The sequence below is a fragment of the Myotis lucifugus genome, unplaced genomic scaffold (genome assembly GCF_000147115.1).
Source record: "Myotis lucifugus unplaced genomic scaffold, Myoluc2.0 scaffold_39, whole genome shotgun sequence".
NCBI lineage: Eukaryota > Metazoa > Chordata > Mammalia > Chiroptera > Vespertilionidae > Myotis > Myotis lucifugus.
Window position 1 is genome coordinate 6443511 of NW_005871087.1, and position 17908 is coordinate 6461418.

At 43.7% G+C, this 17908-nt stretch overlaps 1 protein-coding gene and 1 pseudogene across 2 annotated transcripts in view; one reads left to right on the plus strand and one right to left on the minus strand.

Annotated features, from left to right (window-relative positions):
• The window catches only part of NR1D2 (nuclear receptor subfamily 1 group D member 2), a 28442-nt gene extending 11983 nt beyond the window's left edge, over positions 1-16459 (minus strand). Inside the window, exons 1-5 of one of the 2 annotated variants that reach the window (XM_006087616.3) lie at positions 16150-16459; positions 6352-6618; positions 5346-5434; positions 3314-3458; positions 230-852 (exon numbers count right to left, since the gene is read on the minus strand). In XM_006087616.3, coding sequence (XP_006087678.1) covers positions 230-852; positions 3314-3458; positions 5346-5434; positions 6352-6618; positions 16150-16165 — 1140 coding nt within the window. In that variant the 5' untranslated portion in view covers positions 16166-16459. Of the gene's footprint in view, positions 1-229; positions 853-3313; positions 3459-5345; positions 5435-6351; positions 6619-6845; positions 6863-16149 lie in introns of those variants that run through there. The other variant, XM_023752965.1, reaches the window with a different exon arrangement.
• Positions 8181-9235, plus strand: LOC102427728 (annotated as a pseudogene).
• Positions 16460-17908: the final 1449 nt, after the last annotated feature.

Below are 17908 nucleotides of genomic sequence, written 5' to 3' on the forward strand. Positions count from 1 at the left end.
TCAAATCACATGCTTGTACCTGTGTGTAAAATTAGGTCATTCAACAAATGATGTCTATTAAAAGCATCTGACCTAAAATATTGCCCAAAACTGATTCTGTAAAACTCTTAGGTTTTGACACCCCCTCTCCCACCCTTGAAGCAGGTATATCCCCCACATAGAAGAAAACCTTCAAAGCTTTCCTTAATACGAGGTGAGCAAAAAAAAAAAAAAATTGATTTCACTATACCAGATGCATTCTCCCTCCATTGTTGCACAGGTAACTATTCTTGTTCTCATTCTGAGAAAATCCATCTATCGAAACTCTATCACATACTCTTTGAGTATAAGCATTGGAGAAGTTCATACAATGTCCATTTGCAATACAAATGGCATGCCCATTTGGGTAGTGCATTATGTTCCTCCCCTTATACTGTCCATTGAGATTCTGCTGGCTCTCACTACAAGGAAAATGGCTGCTAAGCCCATTGCCACAATGGTCATGATTTAAATTATACTGCTCCAAGTTCTTGGGAATCCGTTCTCTCTGGGGCTGCATGGTCTCTGCTGAGTTTTCTCGCTGCTCTTGATTATACAAAAAGGTATCCTTGTGGGCTCTGGTCACCATGCCAATCACTTCCTCCTTTGCAAAATCAGAAGAGGGAGGAGAAGAGCTTTTGATGCTTTCTTGCTCCAGCTGGGGCTTGGGTCGCAGCTGTTCCTGGGCTGGTAAGGCTGTCTGTTCATGGTCTACTAATGTGTCATTTTGCAAATGACCACTGAACTGGCTGTTCATCATGCTCTTCATCGCACTCTGCATTTCAATTAGCATCCTCTGTTTTTCACGCTTAGGAATACGACCAAACCGAACAGCTATTGAAGAAAAAGATATTTAACATCTATATTCTAAATAAGACCTGTTTATAAAGAAAAATAACACAAAATTATCTTTGTTAGCTATGACCTCTAGCCATATAAGAAAAGAGTATCTACATGTCTCCGACACAAATTATTCTAAACTTACTGGCTATACCACAGGAAGTGGGAGGGAGAAAATTTTCCATTGTTCTCCCAAAACAAAACTAAGGAGAAGATCTATCTCTTGGATAATTTATAAGCACAAATCTAGAAATGAAACTTTAAATTAACTAATGAAAATCAGAGCCTGAAGCAGACCAGCACGACTACACAGCACCTTATTAATAAGGCTGCAGGCTCTGCTCCTAAGAAGGAATTCAATACTTACATCCATTAACACTAATGGAACCTAGTAGGCACAATCACTCCCTGAATATCTGACTTTTCTCAATTCATTTTCATAACCTTATTCTCAAGATCCAACAAGACCCAATGTTAAGTGACCTGTTCTTTCCTTTACTGGCTTCTTTAAAAATAAAATCTTAAAAAAATAAACAACAACAAAAAACACACGGTCAATAGAAATGTAGTTATTGAAAAATCAACTTGCTGGATTTTTATTAAAATCAATGAAACAAATAAAAATGAAATCATTCATCCTCCATTATTTTAGAGACTAGTCTTAGAATGTGCCTGTCTCCAACATTCCTATCCTAGAGGGAAAGGAAAAAAAAGCTTCTGTCTAGTCTTTTTATACAAAGATAATAAAAACTTAATATACCACCCAGTAAGAAAGCCTTACTAATCTAAGTGTATCTCTGACATTATCAAACAAACAATTCCTGCCGTGGACGGTTTGGCTCAGTGGATAGAGCGTCGGCGTGCGGACTGAAGGGTCCCAGGTTCGATTCCGGTCAAGGGCATGTACCTTGGTTGTGGGCACATCTCCAGTGGGGAGTGTGCAGGAGGCAGCTGATCGATGTTTCTAACTATCTCTCTCTCTCCCTTCCTCCCTGTAAAAAATCAATAAAATATATTTTAAAAAAAACAAAAAAAAAAACAATTCCATAGTGTTTCACATTCTACACCTCTACTCCCTCTCCCCTTCACAAATGATAGACATTTTTATTCTTTTGGGGCAATCACAGTATCTATCAACTTTGGATTACTATTTCTAGTGCTATAAAAAAATTTTCAGGCAATTAAAAATCACGAACATCAAATTGCTGGAAATCTCTTATTCAAGAAGCTCCTCATTGCAATATGTATTTCTGTGTCAGTAAGAGTAACATAACGGACTGTTTAAATGCCCCTCCCCTAAAGTGACTGGACAAAAATCATGCACCTATGGATGAACTCAGTGGGTGGGGAGTGAGGGTGGAGGGTGGGGTGGGAGCTGGAAGGAGGGGAGTTATGGGGGGAAAAAAAGAGGAACAAATGTAATAATCTGAACAATAAAGATTTAATAAAAAAATAAATAAATGTTTAAATGCCCCTCCCCTAGATAAATGAGGTTCATTCTTAGCAATTCTTAATTAACTCTACTAAACTAATCCCTAATGTTTCTTTAAATTTTGCATCTCCTTTCAATGTACTCAGAATCTGTACCCTAAAGACACATTATCATCTCAGGGCTGAGAAAGTGGTAGAGATAATGCGCATAACGAGAAATGAGTTCATCAGCAATGCTGATATTATGGAGAAAGAGCCACGGATTCCTATATCAAGAATTCCAATTTGGCTCAGTGGATAGTGTCGGCCTGTGGACTAAAAGGGTCCTGGATTCGGTTCTGGTCAAGTGCACATGCCTGGGTTGCAGGCTCGTTGCATGCAGGAGGCAACCAATTAATGATTCTTTCTCATTATTGATGTTGCTATCTCTCTCTCCCTCTCCCTTCCTCTCTGAAATCAATAAAACTACGTTTAAAAATAGAAAAATTAAGTCTTTTTAAGGGGGGGGGGGAAGAAGTATTGAAATTGTATGGGGGAGGGGGATCTTTTTACAAGAACCAACAAAATAAAAGAAGTGAACCCTAGCCAATTTGGCTCAGTGGGTAGAGTATCGGCCTGCAGACTGAAGCATCCCAGGTTCGATTCGGTCAAGGGCACATGCCTGGGTTGCAGGCTCGATCCCCAGTAGGGGGCGTGCAGGAGGCAGCTGATCAATGATTCTCTCTCATCATTGATGTTTCTCTCTCCCTCCCTCTCCCTTCCTCTCTGAAATCAATAAAAATATATATATATTAAAAAAAAAAAGAAAAGAAGTGAGCCAAAGCTGTTCCTGGAATGTTGATGCTAAAATTTGACTTTAATGAATTTGGCATCCTACAAGGCATTAAAATGTGTTTTCTAAAATCTGCTTCACCCTAAGCATGAGAGGGCCACTGGTAACTGGTTTATAGCTCTGGTTTATGCTGAGGAATAAAAGCCAGCCCCTGTGCTCTAAGAAAGAACGCTCTATAAACTGGGAACATACCATCTCTCGACATTCCAACAGACAGACACTTTTTAAAGCGACACTGCTGACATCTGTTCCTATTCATTCTCATTATAGAACAGTTTTCATTCTTCAGGCACTTCTTGTACTGGATGTTTTGCTGAATGCTTCTCCGAAAGAAACCCTAAGAACAAAGGAAGATGCACCCATTCATTTAAAAACACCCAGATGAAGTCCTTATAAGTAGCCTCCTCCAATCCCTAACCATCCATTACTAGCCACGCCTGAGATATAATTTTGGCTTAGACCCAAGGGAAATATAATCTCGACCCATGGGATTTGCCTGCATTCTTACCAGTACCAATAAGTACCTATATCTACTAGCTGAACAAAACCCTCTTCTCTTTCTTCCTTTTTGCAGACTCTTGCTGCTTTCCAAGCACCCCTTCTACTACACTTTCCCCTGTTACCAGCCCCTGCCTGCAGCCACATTTCGCAGCCCATACTTTAATCACATATAAATTCCAAAACTCTTGAAATAGGGCTTATTTTCAAAGAGTTAACAGAAAAATATGTTCCATAGCTATAGTAATCCCCTCACTGGAACGAAGGATTATGTTAGTAAAGCTTGGTCTTCCCTAGATCATTACCTGCTGACACCTGCAAGGCCTGCTTATATGTGCCAGATGTTCTTGGTTGCTTGCCAGCAACAGGTAAGTGTCACATCAGAGACCAGTTAATGATCCAGGAAAAGAGTTCCCAGCTAGATGGCTATAGATTACTGCCTTCACTAAACAAATAAAGTAAGTGCATGTGCTGTGACAGGTATTCAAAGATCCCTAGCTTAATAGTTCCAAGGAGAAAGGAAAAGTCAAGAACAAATTACCGAAAGTAACTTGAACTGCAGTTTCCCTGAATATCATAACTAACCACACATTTCATGAATCTTATTAGCACTTGTGGGATACGGCATTTTTAGACTTTATTACTGTGGTACTATACTTGGACACTACAATATCTGAGCTAGACACACCTTTAAGAGAGTATGGAGCAGTTATGTGTAAGTATCAAGAATATAAAAATTAGACTTATTGGCTTGTACTTTTGTTTCTCTAGCCCCATAATTACTTCACATTTTCGAGGGAAAACAAACAAAAAAAAACAGTGTTTAAATAATTTTTAAAACAGTGGAAAATTGCTGCATCTATATAAAATACTGACCAGCTTGTTAAGTGACCTGACCATTAAGAATTAGCAAAACCACAATTCATTAAGAGCCACCCTAGAAAATATTTCTTCTTTCATCATGTATATTCATTATCTTGCTCACCCAACGTGTCCTGCCAAACTGGATTCCTGCTTCTGGCCTTCAGTCAGAGAAGAGCAGGAGCACCTGCCTTGGCCAAGTTAATTCTGACACTCAGGAGAAAGGATTGTGCCAGATTTAAAAAGACAAAGAGAGAGTCCCTGGATGTAAGTACAGACTATCTCCCTTGGAATTATCTGATGGACACTCTAAGAAATATTCAACTAAACTTACAAATATAATAAACTTTCCCAAGAATTTAATTTATATCCAAGTTTCTTTTACTCACTTGGCATTACTTCCAAAGACATCACATTTTTATAAGTATCTAGGAATTATTCCCAACTCCTAGTACCTGACATGTCAGAATGATAATGTATCTGATAAGACCTATTCAAAGTTTGGTCTAAACCAAGTTCCAATAAAGCAAGTCTGTTTTGCTCCCTGCTGTTTCCCTGTCACCTAGAACAGCAGTTGGTGCATTAATAAATAAGCATTTGTGCACACAGTTTCATACCATAATTAAATTTGAGGGAGACAGAAAATTTATTTTGATCAAAATCTTTTAAGAAGTACTTTTACTGAATTAAAAACCTATTTCTCAAAACAAGTTATGTTTATAACTACATAAAACGCTTAAGAGGTAAAGAAGAGCAATGAGTTCTCTCCTCCTCCCAGATTATCAACTGTGAGAACTGGCAAACCAAACTCCAACTTGTTTAATTCCAGAATCAGTAGCTTAAAGAGACCAAAGCATGCTTTTACCTTGCAGCCTTCACAAGCATGAACTCCATAGTGGAATCCGGACGCCACGTCCCCACAGACTTTACACAGAAGAACCATGCCACTAAATTCTAAGGCACAAACAGAAACAAAAGTAAAGACAGGAGAAGATTTTCAACTGTTTGTTTTTTTTCCAATTGAATATTTTATTTTGTTCAACTTGTGTTTTAAATAGATACAAATGTACTTTTATCATGTAAAAGAAAATTCCTTACACCAAATTAACAAATCGAAAGACATCATGGCTTTCTTTGAAACTCAGTTTATGGGACCAAAAATATTTCAGAAAGCTGATTTTGCCCTTTCCTGATGATTTTAAACATACTCTGAAATTTTGTAAATCTAAAGTTACTTTACACCAGATATGCAACCAGAACTAAGAAAACCGTTCTCCTGGGTAAGAATGGAGAAATCAATCAATAAAAAAAAAAAAAATGCAAACGATGTCTTCACAGGCTGCTGTCCACGCACTAGATAGATCCTATTCCTTCCTGATCTTCTCTTATACCAGCCCATCTTACCTCCACACTCACTCAGGGGTCCAAATTCCACTACTCATTCAGTTATCCCAAATCCTGCTTTATTTCCAAATCCCAATGTTCCTAGCTCCAACTTCATTAAAGCAAACTCCTTCCCATAACGAGTAAGTACTCTGTTCTAGACACCAGATTCAGTACTAGGAGCCCAGAAGAAAGGTAGTAACTGTGAAAATGTGGCAAAAGGGGAAACTAACTGTAGAGGATACATGGTCAGGCACAGTATATAACCCCATCTCTCACTCTGAGGCAAGGATCAGTTATGACAACTGCTTGAGGCTGTAACTTTAAAAACCATCACTGATTTCTTACCTAACTACTGAACTAGTATTACTCAGAAAGGAGTGAAAATCATATTCCCAAATATAATGGTTCCCCCAAATGAAGAATTGATAAAGTAAGCCCCACCTGCAATTAAGGGCACCAACCTTTAGAAAACTAAAGACACTTACTTGTCACTCCACTATGACTCTTTGTCATGCCAGGTGCACTTGACTTGCTTGTTTTCATAGAACAATCTATTCGATCATTTTTCAGAATGCCTTCAATACTGGAGAGATCACCACTTTTGGGATTACCATTGTTATCAGAATTAGAGCTATTTGGAGAAGATGGAACAGAAGAGAAGGAGGACTGGAAACTGTTATCAGATCCCTCACTGTGACAAGAGGCAGGGCTAGAGGCTGAGCTGGAAGAACTGATGTAGGCAATCACACCTCCTAGAAAAAAAGAGAAATCAGATAATTAGATACATGATATATATTTTCTATTTTTATAAATCTGAACAGTAAAGTCACTAACTTTAGAAATTGGTTACTGATTAAATGTCAGCTTATCCCCAAAAGGGAAAATAACTGGCTTCCTTATTTCCTACTATAATTCCTGCTTCCACAAAGTTCAAAGCTGATATAATTCCCACCGACTTAAAAAGTGAGAAGGCTCTCACAAGGGATTATTCTGAGCACGTGCAGATCCAGATTTTCCATTTTCCAACTTTTCCTAAAATGAATGAAAAACCTTCCTGAGTGACTCCATAACTTAAACAAATTGTTTTGGCCATGAAGAAATCTGGTGCTGATGCTCTCTGTCTCCTTCATTACACCTTGATCTGACACAATTCTAGAAACAAGAGTTCATCATTTGCCTCCCCCATCACTTGGCTAAAACACAGGTTAATCAAGAACAGTTGTGACATCTGGAATTCTAGATAAGGTAACTTATCTCAAAACGGAGAACCTCCCAGAATCTCTGTTTTGATGCTCCCAGAAGACTTCTTTGACTATCACTAAACCCCAGTTCCACTCTCCCTTCTCCACCTACTTCTGACTTGAAGACACACACCTCTAAGCAGCTCTTAAGGAATCTAGAGTCACTACTTATTCTTCTGCCTACAGTAAATATTAAAGAAGCTAGAAGGGAGAATGCAGACTATCAGAGAATTTAACATTAAGGCTAAAGTTAATGCCCTCTTCACGGAACTACTCGCAAAACATTCTTCTCAACTTCATCAATGTAACTTCCACAATCCCTCTGAAACCTGGCCTTGATGTCTTAGAGACCATAAACCTCCCAGATTAAGAAATAGCACTTAAAGTTATTCTTAGGATATAATTACAAGCTTCTTCACTCAAAGAGATAAAATGTTGCAAGAGTAATAACCTCATAGCCAAATATAATATTTTTCCAAATCCCAGGCCAAACAAGTCATTCTCATCTTCTCTGCCAAGGTCTATTGTGGTTTATTTTCCACTTCCCTCCATCGTTAATGAACATTTATTGGCTTTTCAATGTGCATCAGATGCAAAGTTATCTCTCTTCCGTCTCTGTCCTGAGCTGGCTCTTAAACCTACTGTTCACCTGTTTCCATCTATTTCTCAACTAGACCATGAGCACCTAACTGCAGAATGTGTCTCTTAACTCTCTGTACATGCTTCAGGTAATAAGCCTGCCATAAATATCTGTAAGACCTTCTTCTCTATGAAGCCCATGTCTAATAACATGGACAGATGCCCAAACAGTACAAAGCATTACTAGGAAGCTGCCAGTAAAACAGGCCATTTCTGACAACAATCTACATGACGATAGTGAGTAGTATCTGGAGAATTTGCATATTCCCAAAGTAATCACTCCAAATTAATCATTCACTCTGAAATAAAACTTTCTCTGCTAAACAGAAATGACTCCCGAGTCTTTTATTTTACTTTATTTTTTTTAGATAAAAGACACGCTTTATAAGTCATTTAAAACACAAACACATGCTTCTTTTCCGACGAAACACCAAATGGCGGATGAAGCCAGTGCTGCGACGGGCCGGGAGGGCCAGAGGCCCCGGGAATAGAAGGTCGTGGCGGCTTCGGTGGAGGATTTGGCAGCGGCATCCCGGGCTGGGGTTGCGGCCGGGGTCGGAGCAGGGGCCGAGGCCGCGGAGCTCCTGGAGGCAAGGCCGAGGACAAGGAGTGGATCCCTGTCACCAAGCTGGGCCGCCTGGTCAAGGACATGAAGATCAAATCCCTAGAGGAAATCTATCTAATCTCCTTGTCCATCAAGGAATCTGAGATCATTGACTTTTTCTTTGGGGCATCCCTCAAGGATGAGGTCTTGAAGATCATGCCTGTGCAAAAGCAGACACGTGCTGCCCAGAGGACCCGGTTCGCCACTGGGGACTACAATGGACATGTTGGTCTGGGTGTTAAGTGCTCAAAGGAAGTAGCCACTGCCATCCGTGGAGCCATTCTCCTGGCCAAGCTCTCTACTGTCCCTGTGGGGCGAGGCTACTGGGGAAACAAGATCGGCAAGCCCCACACCGTACCTTGCAAGGTAACAGGCCCCTGTGGCTCTGTACTGGTGTGCCTCATCCCTGCCCCCAGGGTACTGGCATTGTCTCGGCCCCTGTGCCTAAGAAGTTGCTGATGATGGCGGGTATTGACGATGGCTATACCTCGGCCAGGGGCTGCACTGCCACCCTGGGCAACTTCACCAAGGCCACCTTTGATGCCACCTCTAAGACCTAGAGCTATCTCACCCCAGATCTCTGGAAAGAGACTGTGTTCACCAAGTCTCCCTCTCAGGAAATCACTGACCATCTTGTAAAGACCCACACCAGAGTTTCTGTGCAGAGGGCCCAGGCTCCAGCTGTGGCCACCACATAATTTTATACAAGAAAAATAATGTGAATTAAGCCTCCTAAAACACACACACACACACACACACACACACACACACACACTCTCTCTCTCTCTCTCTCTCTCTCTCTCTCTCTCTCTCTCAGCAAAATATTGAGGCCAAAACAATTCCAAAGAACAGAAAGACATTTCCATTTACAGAGAAGAAAAAAAACGGGCATAGGAATTTTAGTCTTTTAGTCTGTCATTTTGAAATTGGGTAGCAGATATGTATTTATGTACCAATTATTATATCCAGGCTATGAAGCCTCTAAGAAGTTAAGCACAACCACAACTCTTAGGGAGTTTGATTACAACCCAGAAGAGATGTTAAAATAGTGCCTACTATGCCAAGAAAAACACAGCAGTGTTCAACATACACGAAATTAACATACATGAAATTAACATGCATAAATGCAACTAAGTGCACTTGAGTTTTAAATAATGTGAACAATTCCATCCACTTTTCCAATCACTAAGCATGTGCTTTGTATCTGTCTTGAGGTGTGACTCTGCTCTCTCTATAGTCTGACCCACTTCCCAAATGCTCTTAGCATATGCTTATCATCTACCCAGAAAAAAGCCAGAGCTTGATGATTAATATTTGTCCTATAAACCAGTCATTCTCAAAGTGTGGTGCCTGGACCATGGGCTTCAGCATCACCAGGGAATCTGTTAGAAATGCAAGTTCTCGGGCCCCACTCCAGATCAGCATCATAATCACCTTGGTGACAATGATGCACAGTAAAGTTTGAAACCCACTGCCACAAAGCCAACTACTTCACCTGTGCTCAATGGAAGAAAAAGTGACCAACGGTAGTTTTAATAAAAAAAATTCACTTACCATTGATTTTAAAATCTAAAAGGTCCTAAGTCTCCAAACACAATGAGAAAAGCTTCCTAACTTTGAGTTTATTCTCATTATCCAGAGAGATTATGCAAAATTATATCAGAACCACCTGGTGCTTATCTGAGCTACACATTTCCAAGGCCCTGCCCAGACAAGAGAAGGCACCCTTAGGAATGAGCATTTTTAACAAGGTCTCTGGGCGATTCTTTGCACCAAAAAGTTTAAGAATGGCTACAGCCAGGCCAGTGTGGCTCAGTGGTTGAGTGTCGATCTATGAAACAGGAGGTCACGGTTAGATTCCCAGTCAGGGCACGTGCCTGGGTGGGGTTCGATCCCCAGTAGGGGACATGCAGAAGGCAGCCAATCGATGATTCTCTCTCATCACTGATGTTTCTATCTCTCTCTCCCTCTCCCTTCCTCTCTCTGAAATCAATAAAAATATATTAAATAAAAAGAATGGCTATAACCACTGAATTCAAGCACACAATGGCCTACAGTTTTAAAGGTTGTTTTCATTGACATAACTGCCTGATACCCTCAATATGCAATTTTAACATGGAAGCATATTAAATGTCATGTTCCTAAATAAAAAAAACCACGGTGCTACCCTGTTTCTATAAAACTAGAGATTTGAAGTTCATATTAGAAATTCCATGTGTTAGCAAACTGGTGCTTTTTTCACGTGTCTCCACTAAGGATATAAAGAAAAATATTATCCTTAGTCCTGAATAAACTCCCAAAGGAAGGTCTCATCGCTATTTGTCTTTTCTAAGCTACTACCTTAGGTAGTAAAATTCAATTCCGGAAGATCTCAAGAGGATAAAAGATGAGAAAGTGATGGTTTTCCTTAGAAGACTTTCCCAGAGCCAGCATCTGAGTCAGCCATTTATACTCACAACGCCTTCAGACTACCTCAGTTTAAAAAAAAAAAAAAGTCTTTTTTTTTTTACCTTTTTTATTCCTTTTAAACTGAGCAACTCACTTGGTTGCTTTTCCAAAAAAAAACTTTTTGAAATCTGAGCTCTTCAGATGGCTTAAGAACTAATTTAAAACACTGAGTGGGCAATGGAAGGTATTGTTATAACCCAAAACACACCCTCCTTTGCAAAAGCTCCAAAATCAAACCTAAGAAAAATTACTGAGTTATTATCAGTCCAGTTAAGATCCTATTCCTATCTTTAGGAGTTCAACAACCATTTACAACAAAAATCGGTGCCAGGCACCGTGGAATAAAAGATGATCTATCTAGAAGCAGCTACATTCTCCTAGCAAGACCTCCTACACTGATTCACTTGTCTTACAGCATCTACTCTTGCTACCAGACACCAACACCAACATGATGATTAGCAACCCAAATAGATTAAATTTAAATTTCCTATAAGGTACAGAGTACATTCCCGAAGATCTCCTCAACCCAATGAAGAAAGGAAAATGAAAACTGTAAGTCACCAACTACCTAATCAATGTCAAGAATAAAAGGGCACAATTTCATGTCACATTTCATCTTCACAGGAACCCTGTGAATTAATTTCCAGTATCCCATTTTACAGATGAGAAACTCGGAGCTCAGAGAGGTTAAGTAATATAGCTACTAAATGGCAGGGCCAGGGTTGAAAGTTAGGGCTGCCTAAACCAGAGGACAGACTATTATCTCTTACTAAGAAGACCTGGGCAAGCAAGTCACTTTAATCTCTCTAAACTTAAGTCATCTTCTATAAATGGAATATCTGCCAGTTATTTATAAGACTCAAATGAAATGGTGTTCATAAACAAGGATTATTAAAGTGCTCTCTACACACACAGTTTTTGGTGATAAAGCAAGAAAGGCAAAATCCCCGAACCAGCATGTCCTAATACCTCCAGAAACAGGCAGAATATACTTCTTAGATGCCTCAAGCTAAAATTAGCTGAGGCACAGTCTTCTCTATTTTTAGTTGAAAAGGATGGTGGAGTTGGGCCAGGTTCCCAGGCTAGGGCTTACCCAGTGGTCAACTTCAGACAAGCCAGAAGTCAATATCCAATTTTGTCCTCCTGGGAAGCACTCACTGTCCCTGCATATATTGGGATTTTCTTACCCCAATTCTAGGCTTGCCCATCATCAAAACCCTCCCACTGCCACTGCCCACCATCCTGGAATGCATGCTTGAGTTCAAGTCACAACTGCACTTTTTTGCCTTGTAATTTAGATTAAAACATTTGTACCATCAAGAAGCTTTAGTTTTCTCATGTTAAAAGGTTATTAATCGCCCGGCTGGCATGGTTCAGTGGTTGAGCATCGACCTATAAACCAAGTGGTCACAGTTCAATTCCAGGTCAGGGTACATGCCGGGGGTTGTGGGCTCCATCCCCAGTAGGGGGCATGCAGGAAGCAAGTGATCAATGATTCTCATCACTGATGTTTCTATTTCTCTATCTCTCTCCCTTCCTCCTGGAAATCAATAAAAATATATTTTTTAAAAAAGGTTATTACTAATTTCTAATCACAGGATAGTAGAGTAGATCTAATTGAAACACTAAACTTCCAACTGTGTCCTGAGTGTCAGGGCTCTAGAAAACAGACTTAAAAAGCCTTAGAGGCCAACTGGGGAAAACAGCTATGTTAACCATCCATTCCAGTGCAATGTGATTGAGCACTTTTCATACACATCACTGTGAACTGCGGAGGATCACACAGAGCACTATAGAGGGCACAGCTCATGCGGGGCAAACAGTCAAGGTAACAGTAAGTGGGGACTTAAAGAATATGTAAATTATTGAATAATGTACCATGTAAGAGATTACTTAAGATAACAAATAAATAATGTGGTGAAAAAGAAGAGAATAGGTCTTATTTTGTAAAATAGTGGCTTTTGTCTCCATGTAAATTGCTGGAATGGGAAGGCAAGTGTAATCTAGTGTCTGGAAATAAAAACAAACTGACTGACTAGCAACAAGATTCAAAAAGTGGAATGATGAAATTGGGAGGCTCTGCTGACACCTGCCCTTTTCCACCAGTTATGACCCTTCTCCACTGCAAACCAAGTGACTCCATAGCAGCTAGCTTGTGCTCCCCAAGTGGACTCTGTGGAATCAAAATCTGGCTCCCCCACTTGCTGCCTAAGTTACTTAACTTCAAAGAGCACCTCATCTTCAACTGGCAGTACTTTCAACGACAGTACTTCACAGAATTAATGTGAAGTATCAAAGTAGTAGCACATGTAAAGGGCCTCGCACACAGTAAATGCTCAACAGATACTAGTGATCATTATTTTACCATCATTATACTGGAGTTCAATCAGAATAGTTCAAACAAAACTAACTCTCCCTATCCTTTCTTGGTTCCTTCAATTTTGAAGGTGTCATATGACCCAGGGGTTCCTCTTATGCTCTTATTTCCACATTACCTTCTGAATGCCTTAACTCCATTGACTAGTCAAGCAGCTTCCTACTTCACATCCGATTCTTCCCATTATTGTGCTTTCTCTCTCTCCAAGTGAAGATTTCTTTACCCTTATCTCCCTCTGATGTTCCTTCCAAGTTTGGAGAAACGCAGAATACAGATTTGTAAAGATATGAATGAACTATGTGGAGATATTTTCCTAACTTTTAAAATATTAACTACAGTCAAGGTTAGTAAGTTTATGCAATGAGTTATTTAAAGAACCTAGTATACACAATCAAAACCTATCTGTGACAAAAATGTATGCATCAATTTCTACCACTTATATATCACATCTGTAACAGTCATGGAGAGGGTAGAGACACAGTATGTCATGAATTATAAGACAGATGAAATGGTCACTGGTTGAACTGTGTATTGACTGATACAGTATCAACCCAAGGGAAGGGTCAGAGGTGTGCCGGTGAGCAATGAATTTGGTTCCACCCTAGTCAACATTTATAATTTAAAGAAAATTAAAGGGAATGCTTATCAAAACTCTGACAGCAGAAATTGTTAATATACTAACAGCTTATGACAGCTTGAACTTGGAGCCAAAAAGAACAAGAGAAAATTTAAGACAGACAATTGCAAATTCCTACACTTAAAAGTCAATTACCCACACAATGGATAAAACCTAGCTTCAAAAGTTCACATGAAAAGGTCCTGACTGACTGCAAGGTTACTGTTGAGTCAGCAAAGCAATATGCTACAAAAGCTAAGCCTGCCAGAGAATTCATTTGCAGCAGAATTCCCAAACTTGGAACTTGGTAACTGTCCAACGATTTCCGCAGGAGCCTGTTCATTTCTAGGTGCTACAGCCCCAAGGGCAACAAGGATGATGATTTGAAAAAAACACACACAAAAAAACACAACTCTGCAAAAACCAAGAGATAAGAACTGTAAATGGAAGGGGGGCGGGGGGAGTGGAGGAGTCGAAGGGGGACAGTCCTCCAAAAGAAGTTTCCTACTGGTAGCTCCCAAAGGCAAGATTAAGATATGTGATATTGTTCCAGAAAGGTGCAAACCAGAGAAAATGTTTCTAATCACCTGAGCCTACCCCTACATGAGGTTGCAAAGCTGGAAGAATTTATTCATGCTAAAGGCTGCATTAGAAGAGATTGAACCTGATCACCTCCAAATCCTATCAAGTAAGAGTTTAATTCCATGACAAAGTTACCCAATTTTTAAAAAATATCCTCAAAGGCTAAGTAGACCCATAGGCAATTAAAAGTTAGAAAATGACTTTATTTTTACTGTTGGAGGAAAAATTCACATTTGTTATCAAGGCATTCTTTTCAGTCTATAACTTTTAAACAATAAAAATTGGCTTCTTCTGTAACCTCACTGGCGTCTGTATAAAAGCCATCATTTATGGGCAGACAAACGGGGAGAAGTAAAATATTGTCCCAGAGCACTGTAACAGGAAATGGAACAAGAAAAAGATGCATCAGCCAAATTCTGTTGATCGGGTTCAGGCAAGGTCAGCACCTATGCGTTTGAAAAAAACGGAACAATGACCAGCCTTAACAGCAGGTCTGAGTCACTTAGGACCCCCTGAGTCACCCTGACCAGCCGCTGGGCTGATGACTAGTTATGGGTGTGACCGTTTACAGTAAGGCTCCCAGCCCGAGGAGATCCTCAAGCCGGTTTTTATGACTTAAGATATGGAAGACAGGTCAAATCCTGGAGGGAAAAAAATTTTTTTTTTTGAAACAGTGAAGCAGCCCCATAACCCCCGGGCGTGGCTCGTGGTCTTAGCATCTAAGACTCCTTGGAGCAGTGGTTCTCAACCTTCCTAATGCCGCGACCCTTTAATACAGTTCCTCATGTTGTGGTGACCCCCAACTTCATTGTTACAAATTGAACATAATGAAAGCATAGTGATTAATCACAAAAACAATATGTAATTATATATGTGTTTTCCGATGGTCTTAGGCGACCCCTGTGAAAAGGTCGTTCGACCCCCAAAGGGGTCGCTGAGAACCCGCTGGGAGGGTCCCGCGTCTTGGAAGCCCCACACTAGTCCCGGGCATCTCCTTTGTGCCGAAGCGCGCCCTCGCCCCGCACTTCTTCCATATCCGCAAGGTCTGCGGCCCGACCTTCTGCCGCCGGGCTCCCGCATCGGGGTCACCTCCCCGCCGCGCGGGCAGCGGTCGAAGCACTGCGGCATCCGCGCCCGCCCTAGAGCCGCGCGGCCCCCGGAAGAAGTCTGATACTGGATGCTGGGATCGTGAATCTCAGCCCGGGCCCGGGGCACGGGCGGGCTCCACCGCGCCGAGCAACCCCGCGGGCGAGGAGGGAATCGCGGGCACGTCACAGCTCGGAGGGTTCCAGAGGGCGGGGCCTCCCGGGAGGCTGCCGTGCTCCCCGCCGGCGCGCGCGCGCGCCCCCGCCCCCACGTGTCCCTGCGGCCTCGGGGAATGTGGGTCACGGAGCCGAGCGGCCTCACGTGTCCCCGCCCGCCGCCGCCGCCTCAGCGCCCATTATGTAATGCCGCGTCACGCGCCCTCCCAGCCAACCGGCGCCCGCGCGCTGCTGAACGTAAACACAGCGCGCACGTGGCTCGCGCGGCCCGGCCATGTGAGGGGGGGGCCCGGCCGGCGCCACCGGGCCGCGCTGCGGCGATGCGGGGAACCGTGAGGGCCACCGCGGGGCGGCCCGCGGGGCGGCGGAAAACCGAGCCCGGGGCGGGTTCGCAGCGCGCGGCAGCCCACCCCGCCGCCCGGGGGACACCCCTGGCCGCCGCCCCCGCAAGTGCCCCAAGTGGGCTGCGAGGGACCCCTCCGCCGGCCCCGACCCGCCGCAGCCCGGCTCTTACCCGCATTCACCTCCATGGTGCCCTCCGGGAGGGGGCTGAGGCCGCCCGCTTCCCGCGGAGGGGGCAGCTCCGCCTCCTGCTCAGCGCCGCGCCGCCCCGGGCTGGAGGCGGCGGTGGTCGCGGGGCCCCCTCATGGGCGGGGCGCCGGGCCGGGCGGCCGGAGAGCGGGCTGCAGAGAGAGAGGCGGCGGCCGGGAGCCGTGCTCCTCGCGGGGCCCCTGACAACAAAAGCGCGGCGCCCAGGCTTCCTGCAGCCAGCGCACCGCGGCGGCGAGGGCGGCTGACGGGGAGGGCAGCCGCGACCATGTGACCCGCGCACACCCCCCCCCCCCCCGCCCCCCCCCCGCCGGCCGCTGCGGAAACTCCGCCCCCTCCCGCCCCCTCGCTCCGCTGCTCCCTCGTCTCCTTCATCGCTCTCCCCTTCCTTTCTCCATTCCTCCCCTCCACGTCCCTTCCTTACCCCCCACCCAGCTGACCTTCCCGCCTCGGGCCGGGAGCCCGGTCCGTCCCCCCCCGCCCCGCTGCCAGGGCCGTCCCCCCCGCACTGGGTGACACCTCAAGTCACCTCGGATGGGGACCAAGAACCGCCCCGTGGGGCCCGCGCAAACGGGCTTTTTCAGGAGCCCGGGTTGGTGCCAAACTTGGGCTCGGGGCCCGGCCCAACCCCTGACCTCCCCGCAGGCCCCCTTCTTCCGCCGGGACAGGCCCTAAGCCCTGGGCTCCGGGAGGACACGGCCTGGGCGCTGGCGTCCAGCCCGGAGCTCAGACAGACCTGTGTGCGCCAGTGTCCCCTCGGAGCTCCGCATTTCTCCCTCCAGCAGCCCGTCCGGTTAGGCCCTGCCGGTGTCCCTTAGGCACCTCAAGTGTAAGACGTAGGCAGATGGATGCGAAGGCATACTTAAGGTCTGTGCATTTCACCTCGAATGTAGATGTTACAGCAAAAGAAAAAAAACGAACCAATTGACGCGTGTGCCGAGGCCATGTAAATGCATTACAAGCGGAAGGTGGACTGGTGGCTGGAGGGGAGGGGACGTGGATAGGCGTACACTGAGATCGTAGTTGTAAATGGTGGATATGGGTAAACCCTGGAAAGCTCTTTCCAAATTGCTCTTTCAAAGTGTTCAGCATAGTCCCAGCGGGTTTGGCTCACAGGGGGTAGAGCCTCGGCCTGCGGACTAAAGGGTCCCGGGTTCGATTCTGGTGGAGGGCACATGCCAGGGTTGCAGGCTCCGTCTCCAGTGGGGGGCGTGCAGGAAGCAGCCAATCAGTGATTCTCTCTCATCATTGATGTTTCTCTCTCTCCCTTCCTCCCTGAAATCAATAAAAATATATTTTTTTAAATGTTCAGCATAACATGTTGAGGGAAATGTGATATGTAAGATATTTTCACATATGCAACACTCCTCTCCCCTTCCACCCCCCACTTTTATACCCTGTTCAATCCATTAACAAATCTGAGCTAGTCTACCTTCATAGTATGTCTTTAGCCTCTGTGCTTCTTACCTTCTGCATTGCTATTACTCTAGATACAGTGGTCGGCAAACTGTGGCTCGCGAGCCACATGCGGCTCTTTGGCCCCTTGAGTGTGGCTCTTTCTAAGCCTTAGGAGTGCCCTAATTAAGTTAATAACAATGTACCTATCTATATAGTCTAAGTTTAAAAAATTTGGCTCTCAAAAGAAATTTCAATCGTCGTACTGTTGGTATTTGGCTCTGTTGACAAAGGAGTTTGCCGACCACTGCTCTTGAACAAAGATTTAA